Source organism: Peromyscus eremicus, chromosome 7 (assembly GCF_949786415.1).
Source record: "Peromyscus eremicus chromosome 7, PerEre_H2_v1, whole genome shotgun sequence".
NCBI lineage: Eukaryota > Metazoa > Chordata > Mammalia > Rodentia > Cricetidae > Peromyscus > Peromyscus eremicus.
The window spans coordinates 57,799,409-57,815,748 of record NC_081422.1 but is presented as its reverse complement, the minus strand read 5'-3'; the positions used below and the strand labels follow the sequence as shown (position 1 = coordinate 57,815,748).

The following is a 16,340-nucleotide window of genomic DNA, read 5'->3' as shown; positions in this document are numbered from 1 at the left end:
GAGGCTTATATTGCTTACAAACTGTATGGCCGTGGCAGGCGTCTTGCCAACTGTTCTTATATCTTAAATTAATCCATTTCCATTAATCTATACCTTGCCACATGGCTCGTGGCTTACTGGGATCTTCCCATGCGGCTTGTCATGGTGGTGGCTGGCAGTGTCTCTCTCTCAGCCTTCCACTTCCCAGAATTCTTCTCTTTGTCCCGCCTATACTTCCTGCCTAGCCAATGGCCAATCAGTGATTTATTTACTGACCAGTCAGCAACACACTTGACATACAGACCATCCCACAGCACTTCTCCTTTTCTTTTCTTAAAAAGGAAGGTTTTAACCTTTACATATCTCCAAAGTCAGCTTGGTATATTTGGGAATTTGGGCGTAGTTTCTCTTACTACTTCCTGCTGGAGGGGGGCGCTGTATCTTATGGCGATATAAAGAAAATTTTATAATTATGGAATAGTCCATGAGGGTATGTCGTCTGAGCCAGTTGCCTTGAAACCATTCTGGATGTTGGATCATCAGGGCCATGGTGTCATCGGAGACCTTTCAGGGGGTCTTGGCTGGTCAAACCTGATGTATCTTAATCTTGAACAAATCCGTAGCCTCTGGCTTTCTGTGGAAACAAAATCAGAGCCTCCTTTCCAAAGCAACATATCCTTACATCCAAATTTTGAAGTCAAGGTACCTTTAAAATAATACATTTTGGCATAACTCAACAGCTTTTGTAATCAAATGTTTTTCTTCAGTTACGAATATCAAAGAGAACATAATCCAGATTCTCTGTGTGGTAGCCATCTTTACGTGGCTTATTTTTTATATTATCTTGAGCCTATTGCTTTAAATTGCAGCCTTTTAAGCCTGAAAGGGCACTGGCGCTATGGCTGCTGGCTCCGCCTACTTCAGCTTCCCAACATGGCGGTAGTACGTTTTCCGCCAGTTCTGGGAGCCATCAACTCTCAGAAATAGTGGGTCTATGCTTCTATCAAAGCAGCGTGTAGCCCAGAAATCTCTCTCTCTCTTTTTTTGTTTGTACTAGCAAAGGCTAAATCCACCACACAGCTTAATGTGCCACTTGCAGAGGCCTCATTCCCGCCATACTGCAGGTCGAGCATGTACGCCAGGAACCCGCCATAGTAGCTCAAACATGCAGGCTGCCGCTAGCTTGAAAGAGACAACTAGGAGCTGTTTTTAGCTCCGTTTTAGAATCTTTTTACTCAGGTTTTAGGTGGAAACTCTTGCCAACACGTTGGACGCCATTTGTTGCTAGAGTTTTTCCTGCCTGGCCCACAGTCAGGACAAATCTCTCTCACCCGCCAGTCCCACAGCCACTCAAACCCAACCAAATAAACATAGAGGCTTATATTGCTTACAAACTGTATGGCCGTGGCAGGCTTCTTGCCAACTGTTCTTATATCTTAAATTAATCCATTTCCATTAATCTATACCTTGCCACATGGCTCGTGGCTTACCGGGATCTTCCCATGCGGCTTGTCATGGTGGCGGCTGGCAGTGTCTCTCTCTCAGCCTTCCACTTCCCAGAATTCTTCTCCTTGTCCCGCCTATACTTCCTGCCTAGCCAATGGCCAATCAGTGATTTATTTACTGACCAATCAGCAACACACTTGACATACAGACCATCCCACAGCACTCTTGGTTGGAAGGTAGACCCCTCCACAATGCATTAGCAGTCTGCTGTGGCTTTTAACGCATGTTCTTACATTTCCTGATCTCTGTGCATTTTGGTTTGTTTTACTTGAACTTGTGACCTCATCTGAACCTGGCTTGTTTCTTTCGAATTTAAACAAGTTAATTCATGTGCGCCTCTCTAATTAGAATGCCTTCATCCGTGTCTTCGACTATTAGAATCCTTAACAACTTTCAAGGGCCTGCTCTTTGGTTCTGGATAAGCCCTGTCATGTGTGTTGTATCTGTCAGCCACCTTCCTAAAGGTCATCACATGCCATCTGCACATGGCTGTTAGTATCATGTCCATTTGCTCTGATGTACTGAAATCTTCTTAAAAGTGGAGAACAGAACTGAGTGTTTTCTTGCCTTACCTGCAGGGCCCAGCACTACATGCAGTGAGTGTCTCGACACATAATTTACTGGTTGAATACAGTTTTTGTTGTTGTTGTTTAATTTATTCATTTATGTTTTTGTTGTTTCCTTCACTTGTCCTTTGAAGTAACAACATACAAAATACCCCCTAGTGTTCTTTGTATGGACCGTTGCTCTCCCCCAGAATATTTCTTAGCTTCTTTTGTTATATTAAAGGGTGAAATGGAAGGTTAAGAGTTAGAAGCGCATTTGATCTTTTCCTGACCCTCTCCTGACTTTGTGTGACTTGAAGCATGTCACTTGAACCTCTCAGTGACCCCAGTTGTCTGGTGTCACAGAGGAACTGTGCAGAGCAGCAAATCATGGCCCTTGTCTGAGCGGAATCACCTTCAGGGCTCTGCTGCCCGCCTGGAGCCATGGGGGTTTCATTTCCCAACTCAGTGGTCAGTTGGCCACACTTCGAGTGTCTGTGGGACCAGTTAGATGAGAGCCCTGCTAATAGCATTTCCAATTTTTATATATTCTTAATTGAGTCCTACTTTATAAAGACTTGCAGCATTTTCTTCCCCAGACTTGAGATGAGACAAGAGAACTTTTCAGGTATTTTTTTAAAAGAAGCTAATTTTAGGAAAAACAGGAAGTTCTCTCTATACCATGCAATTTAGATTTTTTCTGCTTCACAAAGCACATTTAGAAAATGATGTTAACCACACTTTAGAAATAACTGATAATCACCTGCATGCTCGCTGGAACACATTCGGCCAGCTTTTGTTTGCTCTTGGTAGCAAGACCATTGCAGATAAGTAGAGCGGAAAACAGCACAAGTCCTGTTAGCCGTCCTGCAAGCAGAACCTTTCTCTGCCAGTAATGCCTCCTGTAACATCTTTCCAATAGTAATGCTTGGGGAATGCACTGGATGCACCAGGATTGTTTGTATTCTGATTGGGAAAAGAAGCCATCTAACGGGATTTCTTAGCCTTGTATGTAGCATGCGTTGATTATCATTCCCGGAGTGCTTCGGATTTCTGCAGCTTTTAAAACAGCATTTAAATGGACCATTTGATTAATCATTTGTATCCTGGCTGTAATCCTCCCAAATTTCCTTTCTGAGTTGTACATACTGTAAAAGACAATTATGTCGCCACAGATTAAATAAGTGAATTAAAACAGAATAGTGGCTTAATTTGACCTGTGATTTTGTTCTCCTCGCCTTTAGTGGAGCGCATGCCACTCCAGCAAATAAATGAAGTCATCCGTGACAGCTCGTGATGAATTGCCGTATTTATACTGTATATTTTAATAGTCTCCCACTAATTTAAATTGAGCACAGAGTAAATTATAATTCAGTCACTTGACTGCTTGTATTTAACTTGACAGCGCATCCCTGTGTGTCCTGGAGGTGTTAGCAGAGGGAGAACAGGGAAGGCAGGCAGGTACCTCCATGCTGACCGAACACTTTCTGGAGGAGCGGCTTCCAGCTCCTTCTCTCAGTCTGAAACGCTGGCTCAGCCTGCGGAGTGAAGACCTGGGTGGTCCACACTGTCCTCGAACTCCAATGGGAAAATCCACATTCACTGTGCTTTTCTCAACTTGCCTTCGGAGGAAGGATCGGTCTGTTTATTTTTAGCAGTTTTGAAGCTCACTGGCAAGAATATTCAGGGGAAGGGAGTTAACTTTTCACCAAGTGCCAGGCTCTTGGAAAACTGAGCACATGCGCATGCACTTCCCCTCTCAAATTTTCAAAAATGATCTGATTTGCTTTTTCGGGGTTATGGAAGAGAGCTCCAAACCGATCAGCTTTACGAATACAATAAATAGTCCTCGCTCCATTCTTGGTCAGTGTGGCCCTTTGTATGGTTTGTTTGGTGTTCATGTCTTTGGTTTTTGGTTTAATTGCAGACATCACGTGATCCATTTCCCTGTGTCTAATAACAGCACGTCTGGAGGACTATTTTTAAGGAGCGCTTTGATTAAGGTCCTCCTCAATGATTGGGTGCTACTGTGAGCCCTTGTGCTGGGCTCTGAGGTATAAAGAATACTCAGACCCCACCTTGCCCTTGAAGCTTATGGCACTCTGCTCTGGAAGCTTTTAGATGGCCGGGGGCATTAAAGCCAATTGCGGTCAAGAGTAGTAAGGGTCAAGCCAGAGATGAATTCTGATGAAGGGCTTTGAGGTGGATGTCTGGAGGTGGTGAGGCGTTCAAGCTGGGTCTAAAAGGTCCAACAGGCTTTTGTAATCGGTGACTGTGGAGTGGAGAGAGGAAACACTGGTAAGGTGGTGTGGGTGGACAGGAAGGAGGCTGTGGAGAAAGGGTGAGGGAAGGGGTTAGCTTGAGGCACAACCTCCTGGTGTTCTGGAGTTGCAGCTTACTCCAGGTGATGGACACTTATGCAAGGTTCTCAATCAAGGGAAAGATAAGTTCTCCATTGGGATTAATTCCAAAGTGTTGGCTAGTGGCATGCGTTGGTAGAAAAGGCAGTGCCCACCTCCACTCACCCCGTACTCTTTCTTTCTTATTTAAATGGGTGTCAGCATTAAAAATATACATAATGTGCATATTAGCCAGAGATGGTGGCACACTCCTTTAATCCCAGCACTTAGGAGACAGAGGCAGGTGGACCTCTGAGTTCAAGGACAGCCTGGTCTACAAAGAGTTCCAGGACAGCCAGGGCTACACGGAGAAACCCTGTCTCAAAAAACAACATCAAAAATATGCACATTAGAATAATCATTTCCTTCTTTGTGGTTTATGTAATTCATAGTTTTTACTGTAGTCAATGTAATGATACATATTCTTCATTTGTGATACAGTGTAATTTAGTGTTGAAAGTTACAGAATGGTGCTGTTATGGCAATCATGAATGTTAGGTTTTTACCTAGAAATGTTTAGACTCTGCCACATTTCTTAAAAATTATTATTCATCTATTTTACATCATTACTGTCTTTTAAAAGTATATATTTTTTTTAAAGAACAACATTTTAAAATTTGTTTTCACTGAAGTGCTTAGTGGTTGAGCTGGGTTCTGACTCTTGGTAGCATGCTTGCCCAGCATTCATGAGAAGGTCTGAGTTCAGGCGCCGGTGCACACACCTGCCCAAGGGAAGAGAAGAGCCTAGGTTAAATTAGAGCACGTCCCAGGCAAGTCTGAGTCCTCACACTTGGACATTTCTGTGTTATAAAGTCCACCTTAGTGGCAGATACTTAAGGAAAACCACAACACTTCAAGAGGCCCTCCCTGGCAAAGCGTGGGAGTCAGGTGACCTGAGACCCTGCCGGCATTTGTGAAGAATCATTACCCACACGGGAGGAAATAAGGTGACAGCACTTTAAAACCCCCATTTCTTTGATTTCTAAAAATCTCATTTTAAAATGTTATTTTATTTACCAGCCCTCTGCTCATCTGTGAGTCTGTGGCTCACAGGGCTCTTCTCTTTTAATGATCTTCTTCTGAAAATAACCAGTGTGGCTAAAATAGGGTACATAAATTGAGTGTTATAACTTAACTGACTTTTAAAGCCATTAATGCTGACCTCTGAGCCCTGGCTTCTTCCAGGGTCCCATCAATCACTTGTGGACCGCCTCCTCCTCTACAAAGGCTTAGGCAGATACAGAGACAGTTTTTGGTGTTGGGAATTATAATGGGGGCTGCATAAAGAAACGACCACCTTTCTTTAGTTCTTGTGTTCCACATGCTGTGTAACTTGAAGGTAGACATGTACTGATGCTGCTCTGTGTCTGTACTCAGGTTATTCTGTTAGACATTACACTGGAGCTTCAGAAGCAGATCATGTCTGAGTTGGAAATTCTTTATAAGGTAATGTTTTTTCTTGGTCACTTTTATCTATAAACATGTATATGTGTTAGCTCCCGGTCTTCAACCACTCTTGTCTTATTTTTGTTGCAGTGTGACTCATCGTATATCATAGGATTTTACGGGGCATTTTTTGTAGAAAACAGGATTTCAATTTGTACAGAATTCATGGATGGTGAGTTCTTCCCTTTAAATTATATTAGAAATGACTTTTGGAATCGGCTGCCTTAAACTTGGTTTTGATATAGATGTCAAGGAGATTTTAGAATGATTGGAATGTGTTAATTGTTCTTTCCTTTACACTAGCAATTCTCTTCCTGTAAAGGTTCCTGGTGTTAAATATTTGTAGGTGGGCTACAATTTCAAGAATGCAAGTTGGTTTCCTTTTACTAAAAATTCAAATAGGACAGACGGCACGCGGGTCCAGTCGGCGCGTGGGGCTCACTGCCTGCCTCTGTGCAGCGTGCGTTTGCCGGGGAACAGATGTTCTGTTCTTTTAATGTTTCAGTCGCCAAAACAGATTTTCTTCTAAAGAAATCTATTAACCCAATGTCCTGTGTCTTTCAGAAAGAAATAGGTTCTTAATTGCTAGACAAGAAATTGTTTTTCAACACAGCTGTTTAGCCGAGCTGCATTTGGCTCTCTTTGGACTCAGTCCTGCCCTCTCTGCTCTCCGCTCACTGCTCTGCCTTGATCTGAATGTTGTGACAGAATGCAGACTTCTGGGAAGCCTATCCCTGTAGGGTGGTCATTATTACTGGCTATCCACTTTAAATCTGGACAATTTTCACCTTTTAAAAGGTCAGTTTTTCAGTATCTAGCCTCCATTAAAATGCAGCATACATGTTTTTCTACTTTCTCAGGTACACACACTCACACATTATGCACACATACATATACACACACCACAAATATACCATATATGCATATAGACACACCGCATACACACACATATACATACATACCACACATACACACACCACACATAGCCACATATACACACTACATATACACACATATACACACTACACATACACACATGCACAATTGCATTCACCTTTCTACTTTAGGTACACATACACCACGTATACACATCCACTACACATACACGTACACATACACACACACACACACACACACACACACACCACATATACCACACATATACACAAATGCATGCACCTTTCTATATCTTTAGGTATACACACCATACACACTGCACATATACATACTGTACACACATACACACACACACACAAGCACACACACTGCACATACACACACACACACACACACACACACTCCCCCCCAGCACACATATACACACAGGCACACTATTCTACTTCTTTAGTAAACACACACATACCTCACATATACACACATGCACACTACACATACATACACACCCACAAATACACACACACACACAGGTACATTCACACAAACACACACACACCCTTGTGGGTATCCTTAGGATGATATCAAATCATATAAGCACATAGGTAGTGTAGGTGGGCACCAATCAGAAAGCATTGATTCATAATCCCAGTACAGGTCACTCTTTTGAACTTTCACCATTTGAGATCTGCATAATTTTTCAGTTACATTAAAATACTTTTTATTAGCTGGGCATTGGTGGCTCATGCCTTTAATCCCATAACTTGGGAGGCAGAGTCAGGCAGATCTCTGAGTTCAAGGCTAGCCTGGTCAACAGAAAGAGTTCCAGGACAACCAAGGCTATACAGAGAAATCCTGTCCCATAAAAAACAAACAAACAAACAAAAACCCCACTTTTATTAAGGTAGAATTCAGATACCATAAAATTCCCCATTTTGAAACCTACAGCTTATTGCTGTCCAATTTCAAAACATTCTAAAGAGAAAGCCTCGGCCAATGTAAGTTGCTCATCTCATCCCCTCCATCTCTCCCTGGCAGTCATGGGTCTCCTTCCTGCCTCTGTGGATGTGCCTATTCTGGATATGGCACATTGTACATCAACGGGATCCTATAGTCTACAGCCTTTGTGCCTGGCGTCTCTTGCTTGTATATTGTTTCCAAGTTCATCCGTACAGTAGCAGGAGCAGTCCGCCATCTCTTTTCATCACTGAGTAGTATTTCATTGACTGGCTATACAGCATTTGTTTTTCTTTAATTGATAGTCACTTAGGATATTTTCACTTTTTACATCTAAAAGATATTTATTTTTATTGCGTGTGTCTGAGTGTGTGAATGTGTGCACAGACAAGTGTGCATGTGTGCTACTGCTTGCTCTTGGAGGTCAAAGCCTGTGGGAGCGGACTCTCCCCTTCCACCATGTGGGTCCCAGGGATCAAATTCAGGTGATCAGGCATGGTGGCAGTGAAGTTGCCAGATCCTGTAGCAACTCTTAACCTTGAGGAACTTTCAAGCTGTTCTAGTCTGTCAGTGTTCAAATCATTCGCAGTTACTGTAATTACTTAAAAATATTTCAACTCAACAATAAAAACACCAGTCACTCACTTAAAAAACAGTGGGTATTTCTCAAAGGAAGATGTACAGTGGTCAACAGCCACATGAAAAGATATTCAACAACAGTGGTTATTAAGGAAACCTAAATCAAAACTACATCCATGGCTGGGCTGTGGTGGTGCACACCTTTAATTCCAGCACTTGGGAGGCAGAGGCAGGCGGATCTCTGTGAGTTAGAGGCCAGCCTGGGCTACAAAGCGAGTTCCAGGACAGCTAACACTATTACACAGAGAAACCCTGTCTCAAAAAAAAAAAAAAAAAAACCTATATCTGTGTTCACATCTGAGACCACGCACACATACAAAACAAAATCAAACACATAATAACAAGTGTTGGCAAAAGCAGAGAGAAGTTGGACTCCTCAAACGACGTTTGTATGAATCGGAAATGGTGTAATATAGACTAGACAGCTTGACACTTCTTCACATAGAGTTACCACAGGACCTAGCAAGTCTGCTACCACAGAAACCCAAGAGAACTGACTAGCACATGTCCACAGTAGCCTGTGTGCATGGCAGTGTTACTCTCAAGTGACCAAGAGTGGAAGTAACCCCAGCCATCAAGATGGCCCAGTGGGTAGAGACACTTGTTCTATATTGCATTCTTCTATGTCTTCTCATGCTATTGGTCCTGTGTCTTTCAGCTACTGTTAACCTCAGACGTTCCTGTTTTGTTCCATGTAATTGCTAACTCTTTATTAATAGTCTGTTTCAGGTGGAAGGGGCTAGCTTCATACCTCCCTTTAGGTCTTTAAACATGGTTTATCTTAGTTATATAGACAGGGTGATTTGGAGGTTAGCAAACAGTCTTCTGGTCATATACAACAAAGCACACAAAATCACTAAATCTGTGTATCACCCCCCAGCTTTCATTCCCTCTCCTGTGCAGTCCAATTTCTTGACAACTTCCTCTCTGATTAGTGTGTTTTTATCTCATACTATGATCTATTTGTAATATTTACTGAGCATTTTCTTTCAGCTACTGCTGTAAACCTGGGGACACCACAGTGACCAAGACTTAGCCCTTGTCCACAGGATACATATTCTTTTTTTTTTTTTTTTTTTTTTTTTTTTTTTCGGTTTTTCGAGACAGGGTTTCTCTGAGTAGCTTTGCGCCTTTCCTGGAACTCACTTGGTAGCCCAGGCTGGCCTCGAACTCACAGAGATCCGCCTGGCTCTGCCTCCCGAGTGCTGGGATTAAAGGCGTGCGCCACCACCGCCCGGCCAGGATACATATTCTAAAGTAACCCTTGTCCTCAGGGAATATTCTAGAGACATCCAGTACATTCTCAGGGAGGGATAAACCATGAGAGCACAGAGCAGGATGGGTGGGCTAATAGAGCAGGTGCTAAGCAGGGCATCAGAGGCAGAAGTGACATTGAGTAGAAACGTTAATGAGCTAGTCAGGGACACCACTGGGATGCTCGAACAAACAGAGCGGCATGTGCCAGTGCTCCCAGATGAGCAAGACCACCGTGGTGGCCCAAGAGTGATGTCGTAAGGACCAGAGGCTGCCCAGGAGGCCTGAACCATCAGAGCTTAGAACCTCGTGGGCCTCAGAGGCTACAGCAAGGAGTTTAGGTTTGAGGCTGAATTTATTAGGAAGACATTGGAAAGTTTTTAGGAGAAGAATGTGACCTACCCTCATACTCAGTCAAAACAAAATCTCAGAAACATCTAGCTAGAAGATCTCAGAGTACAGACGTGTTTGGATTACCACCACGGGAATAAATTGTGCCCCGCACCCCCAGCCAAAAAAAAAAAACAAAAAACAAAAAAACCCTGCATTGCAAAGGAAAGGGCTTTTATATGTTCAGCTAGCAGGAACTTAAAAAATCTTGTATTAATTTTTTTTTTGTTCACATTGTTAACATTAATAATGACTGTGGTCATTTCAAGCAAATTGGAGATTATCATAATGGTATTGTTGCTTCTCACTCCTCACTTCATACTTATATTTAGCCTACATACAAAGACCCTACTTACAATTTAGATCTTGTAACATGGTAGCACAGACCTACAGGTCTGCGTAAGTGAAGATGGCGGCCCTAATCTGTCCGCAGAAACGTGCCACTCTTCAGTACGTGCATGAGTTTCTGCTCATCTACCAGCAGTCTTCCTCTGGCTTACCATGTGGACGGAGGCTTGCAGTGCAATAAGTGGTCATGGGGGTCGGGGTGGCCAGGGAAAACGGAAGTGATACTCACAGGGAGCAAGCCTGTGACCTGACTAAGAAGCTAAAAGTCCAGCGCTGGAACCACAGATGAGTGAATTCCAGAAGGCCTTGCCTAAAGTAAGGCCTGGAGCTGTAGCTCGGTGGGGAAGGCTTTGCCTCGAGTGTCTGAGATCCCAGGCCCCATTCCCAGTCCAGTCAAAACCCAGCCCTGAGTAAGAAATCTCAGGCAACATGACACTGCCAGTGTGTGTCATCATATCACATTGTGGAGAGGTAAAACTCACAGAAAGGTCCCCTGTGATTCCACTGCTATGTGATGTTGGGACAGAGGGGCCTTCTGAGTGTGGTTGTCACATTTTCATTTATGGGATTCAGTTTCAAATGAAGTCAAATAAGGCTGGTGGATTCCCCATTAACACTCCAGCACTAACGTTTATGGTATGCCAAGTCAAAGAGTTGCCTTTTGTGGAGCGGTGTACAGAATAGAGCTGGCACTGAAACCAAGGGAAAACTAGCCCAAACCCTCTCCATTTAGCCTCTGAGAGGGAGTGCTCATCGGAATTAACAGGCTCCCTTGACTGAGTGGATCTACGGTAGTATCATCTTTTCACCTCTTAATTTATCTCTGTGAGCATGGGAAGGGTGGGGTACACCTGATGGCACAGAGCCAGCTCCATAAAGACCTGTCCATGTGGGCAGCTGAGGACTGCAGGGTGCTTACAGGTGCCAGTGAACTGCCTCCAAGTAAGATTCCTTTTCCCTTATTCTATTGATAATGGTTGTGGTGTCACCATTGGCTTTCAGCTGAGCTTGGTAAGACCACTGTCACTTAGCTCCTTACAGCCTCTTCTATAACGTACATAGAACTTCTTGTTGGTGTGGGTGGGTGGGTGGGTGGGCTCATTCCCCAAGCGTTGAGTCCATTGGCTTCCTGAGGAACTGCCCCAGTAAGCTGCTGTTGTTAGTGTTCCAGATACCACATAGCAAGCTTTTTCATCTTGAATTTACTCATCCATGCAACTACCAATGCACCTGAAAAATCAATGGGAGCACTCTTTTTCTGCCACATTTTCTCTTTCATTGCATCTAAAATAAAAATATTTTAGTAAACAAGGATGTTTCCGCTCTTTTCATGAGTGTTTTGTTTTGTTTTTCCGTATCTCCCCAGTAGCACTGAGAGCCACAGCACCAAGTTACTGGTACTGTGGTTACTCAGCCTGTGCTCAGAGTCCGGGAGCTGCAAGCAGAAATTACCTAAAGGAGTGATCATTTTCCTACACCTGCTTTCATCAGGATACATAGGAAGCTATACCTCTGTGATGTGTGTGCCATTTTTAACAGAATAGTAGTAGCTTTAGGGAATATGACATACCATAATAGTCTATTTGCACAGAGTATGTCTTAACTGTGTTTCAGAAGAGTGACATGTTTCATTTTCAAACCTTATTAGGTGTTTTTTAATCATCAGTGGTCACATCATAAATATGAAATTTTAGTCTTGACAGGAAAAAAAATTACTTCTGAAACACCCTGGGTACCCTCTTCATAGTGATAAAAGACTATACCTCAGTTTGACTCTAAGGGGATATTATGTATTATTAGCTTAGTTCTCATCATATTGTTAACAAGTGAAGTACTCGTTCCCTGCAGAGTATATGTAAGTTATGTTGTTGAGATTCTTAACGCATTCCTGTTTATACTTCCTGATGAGTTGGACTCTCAAAACAATTGCCTTGGGAATTGCATGGTGACTGGTCATTCCGGGGACAGTGGTGATTCCAGGGACTGTGGTGATTCCAGGGACTGGTGATTCTGGTGACTGTGGTGATGTGTTGCTACAGCTGGTTTAAAATCCTTTCCTGGAAGCTGCTGAGAGCATTATGGTCAGTGAGATAGGGTTCCTTCTAGCACTGATGTTTGGTTTCATAAGTCCAACAGTTACCTTTTTTGGCTAGATCTATAGGATAGAAATGATGGTGAAACTGGTAAGAATTAAATCCAAATCCTCTGCCATTTTCAGCCTAAGAATGACCCGCCAGGCATGGTGGCACACATTAAGCCCAGCACTCAGGAGACAGAGGCCGGTGGACCTCTGAGTGTGAGGCCAACCTGGTCTACAGAGTGAGTTCCAGACCAGGCAGGGCTATAGAATGAGATCCTGTCTCAAAATGAAAAACATACAAACAGAAATCCAGAAGGACTGAACTCCACAGAGCACTCATCAGTCAGCAGGTCTCCTGACTCTGAGGGGCTACTGTGTCCTTTCTTTCCTGCCAATCTTCTCTCAGAAGAGCACGGGAAGGACAGCAGGATGAATCTGTCCAGTGGTCTTTCAGTTTTAAAAAATGTCAAAGGTGATTTACCAAAAGTCGGAGTTGACGGATAAAGCAGTATAGTAGTGAGTCACAGTCTAGTGAAAATAAATTAGATGGAGGACCCGTGCGATGGCGCTGCAGGTCAGGTCACCTTAGCTCAGTCCCTGGACCCACACGGTGGGAGGAGAGCACAAGCTCTCAAAAGTTGACCTCTGACCTCCACAGGTGGGCTCACACATCCATGCATACACACAATAAATAGATAAAATGTAATTGAAATAAAACAAGTTAGAACTTGAGAGATTGTGTTTTATTTTTACCTCATTGGTTTTCACGGTCATTAAGGAGCCGGGAGTTGATCAGTTGCTTTTCATGGAAAACTTAGACTTGCTGGTTCTGCTGTGCTAGTCTTTGTGTGTATTTTGAAGTTCGTACCCACCCACATTTGTTTGATAAGTGGGAGACTTCTGAGATAGGGTCTCCAGGTTGCCATGCGAGAAAGTGGACATGAAGCATCAAGTGTGGCCGTCGGGGTCGTTTCTGTAGTTTTGTTGACATCTACATTTTCATAGAGGGCAGGTTCTTAGCTACCCTCCTAGTTCCCTTCAGTTTTTAATGACTGGATTTTTAAATGGCAGTAGCTGGCCATGCTCTTCCGGAAGTCCAATTCTGTCATTCATAAAAGAAGAACTGAAAGCCAACTTCGCTCTCCATGTTCTGTATGTGACAGAGAATGGAAACGGCATTCTCACGAGGCAGGCACAGAGGAGAGTCCAGTGCTCTGTGCCCGTGATTCGCTTGTAGTAATGCCACGTCTTTGTCTCTACAGGGGGGTCTTTGGATGTATATAGGAAAATTCCAGAGCATGTCCTCGGAAGAATTGCAGTGGCGGTAAGTATATTGGCTTCAGTGGGAGGGAACCTATTTAAACCTTCCTGTCAAGTCCATTCCTGGGTCCTCAGATGCGTCCTTTCTTTCTGTCCCAGCTGGCTGTTGGGTCCTTCTTACCATCTGTTGTTTCTGTCTTTTTCTCTTCTTGTGGGCTAACCTCTAGCATAGTCCCTCTGGCTTGTCATTACTGTGATTACAGGGACCTTGGTGCCTGGGTTTCTAATTTCATCGAAAAGAAAACTGGTACAGGGGACATTCTTAGTTTTAGAATTTGAAAATGATTTAAATTAGTGAAACAGTCTATAAACAAAATACATTTGCTCTTAAATGGTTTTGCAGTCTTCTTATGCTTTTGGTTTTAGTCTTACCTTTTAGGGACTTTATCTAGGATTCTGTGCCCTTTGTGATGAGAAGCAGTTTTCTTATCTTCTGTACTCACTAGTAAATAGACAAATTATATCATCTAAACTGGCATTATTATGTAAGTCCCAGATTTGAGATTTGGAATAATATAAGCTAACCGTATCTAAAAAGAGTCACTGGGTGCTGTAATCGTAAACAATTGCTAAAGTAAAGACGCTCTGTTAAATTAAGTGGTTTAATGCAGAACAAAGTGATTATATCATGTACCATTTAATTAAATGGCTTATTTTCACATTCATTATACATCAAACTGACAACTCAAATTCTTTAATCCAACATGGACACTTATTCAGGCTTAGTTCATTGTAATTCACAGCTTTCCTTTTTTCTTTCTAATTATTGGTGTGAACTGCCCAGGGTGATGAGCACTCTCCTTTCTGATGCTGCCTCTGCCGAGCAGCTTCTAATCTACACATGAGGCAGATTATTCAGGATGCAATCTGAGTACTGAAATCAGTGTTTTAGATGAAAATAAAAATGTTTCCTTTCCTCTTCTAATCTCCGAGGGGAATGATTGCTTTGCGGCTTTTGGCAGTTCTTGGCTCTAGAGTTTAGTAACACATATAATAAAGGGCAAGAAGAGGCAAGGAGAAGGGCTAGGAAGCAGGGGAGTCTGCAAGTCTTGTGTTCCCATCATCTCTTGAACTTGGGAAAATAGAAATCCGCTTTGTGCAGTGGAGAAGCATGTTCTTTCCTGGCCTCATCAATCTTGCCTCCCTCCCGTGTAGAGTACCAACAAGGCCACTGGGCTTTCTGATTCAACTAGGATAGGAAGGTTGTAAAGTGAAGAGTCAGCAGAAAAACTGCCAGCTTTAAATACAGGGCTTGCTTTGGGTGATTCCAGAATACTTTAGCAAAAATCATTAAAATGAGTGTGAGTCCAGGCGGGGTTGATGGTTTTGAATCAGAGGCAGTCTAACAAAACAAGGCCAGTTCGTCCGCTTCTGCAGTGCTCCAGGCCATGCTGATGAGAGCTTTGGTGGTGGGACTAGAGGAGACACTCTGGACAACTTCGCTCTTCTGACAGCTTTCATAAACTCCGTTAGTGCCCTACACTTGTATAGTACCTTCAAAGTGTGTGTGTGTGTGTGTGTGTGTGTGTGGTCTGGATAGACTCCAAACATGGGTGATTTTCCAGTCTGGCCTAGGGATAGCATCTGACACCATAAGATCTTAGCAGTCCAAATGCAACTATCACCCTGATGGGTGGTCCCTCATGGCTTGTAAAATGCACATGAACACAGCCTGTTCCGGTTCTCGGTTTCCCTGGTTACTTTTCCTGAGTGTTCCAAAGATGGCATCAGTTTCTTTTCTTCGAATTCCTTAGCTAAGCCAAGAAGGCACGTGCAAATAGCCTCAACTCTGTCCAGTCCAACAACAGAATCAGATGAGTCTGTGTGAATACTTGAGTGCCCGTCTATGTGGTCTACTTATGTATGAGTTCGCTGCCTGAGCAGCCCTGTAATATGCGGATGGTTGAGCACATCAGTACTAAGCAAAGCAGAACAGCTAAATAACTGACCCCTACCAGTGCTATCCTAGGTACAGGATGCCCCTTCATTCTGTTTTTGGAGAAGCTGAGGGGGGAAAGAAGAGAAAAAGGAATTAAAGGGGAAACTAGGTTAAAATGGAGAGATGGGGGATGATAAGAATTGTGAATGGGAATGAAGGGATAATAATAACAATATATGAATATACAATACACAGTTGCTTCAGATTCTTTTTTCAAGCAGCATCTTGCTTTTGCCTGGGGAGGGGGGGGTCTTGATCACCTGGGCTCAGCTGCTCTCCCAGGACTCCAGGCATGTGCCACTGTGCTCAACCTGAAGATCATCTCATGTCTCTTTTAGAGATCTCTTCCTCCAAGATGAGCTTAATTTTCCTGGATCTAATAATCCAGCATGCAAGGCAGGTCCACAGACCTGAAGGCCATCGACAGATGAACCGTGTCAGCATCTGTGAAATGTGACTCAGATTTTCTCATGTAGGATATAGGGAGAGAGAATGTTTTTCCCTTGAAGAAATCCATAGAAAGCACCTGATCTTAGCCTCCCAGCTCCACAGGCTTCTGCCCTGCTGTCCATTTATCTGACTTCTTACAAAGAAGAGTACCTTTCTCCACTGCCCCACATTTACTTCCCCCTTATGTCTAAAGC

The 16,340-nt window shown here is 43.2% G+C and overlaps 1 protein-coding gene across 2 annotated transcripts in view; it reads left to right on the top strand.

Moving 5' to 3' along the window:
* Positions 1 to 16,340, top strand: part of Map2k5 (mitogen-activated protein kinase kinase 5) — a 238,473-nt gene that overhangs the window by 90,454 nt on the left and 131,679 nt on the right. For both annotated transcript variants that reach the window (XM_059268067.1, XM_059268066.1), the window contains exons 10-12: positions 5,807 to 5,875; positions 5,966 to 6,047; positions 13,700 to 13,761. In XM_059268067.1, coding sequence (XP_059124050.1) covers positions 5,807 to 5,875; positions 5,966 to 6,047; positions 13,700 to 13,761 — 213 coding nt within the window. The remainder of the gene's footprint in view (positions 1 to 5,806; positions 5,876 to 5,965; positions 6,048 to 13,699; positions 13,762 to 16,340) is intronic.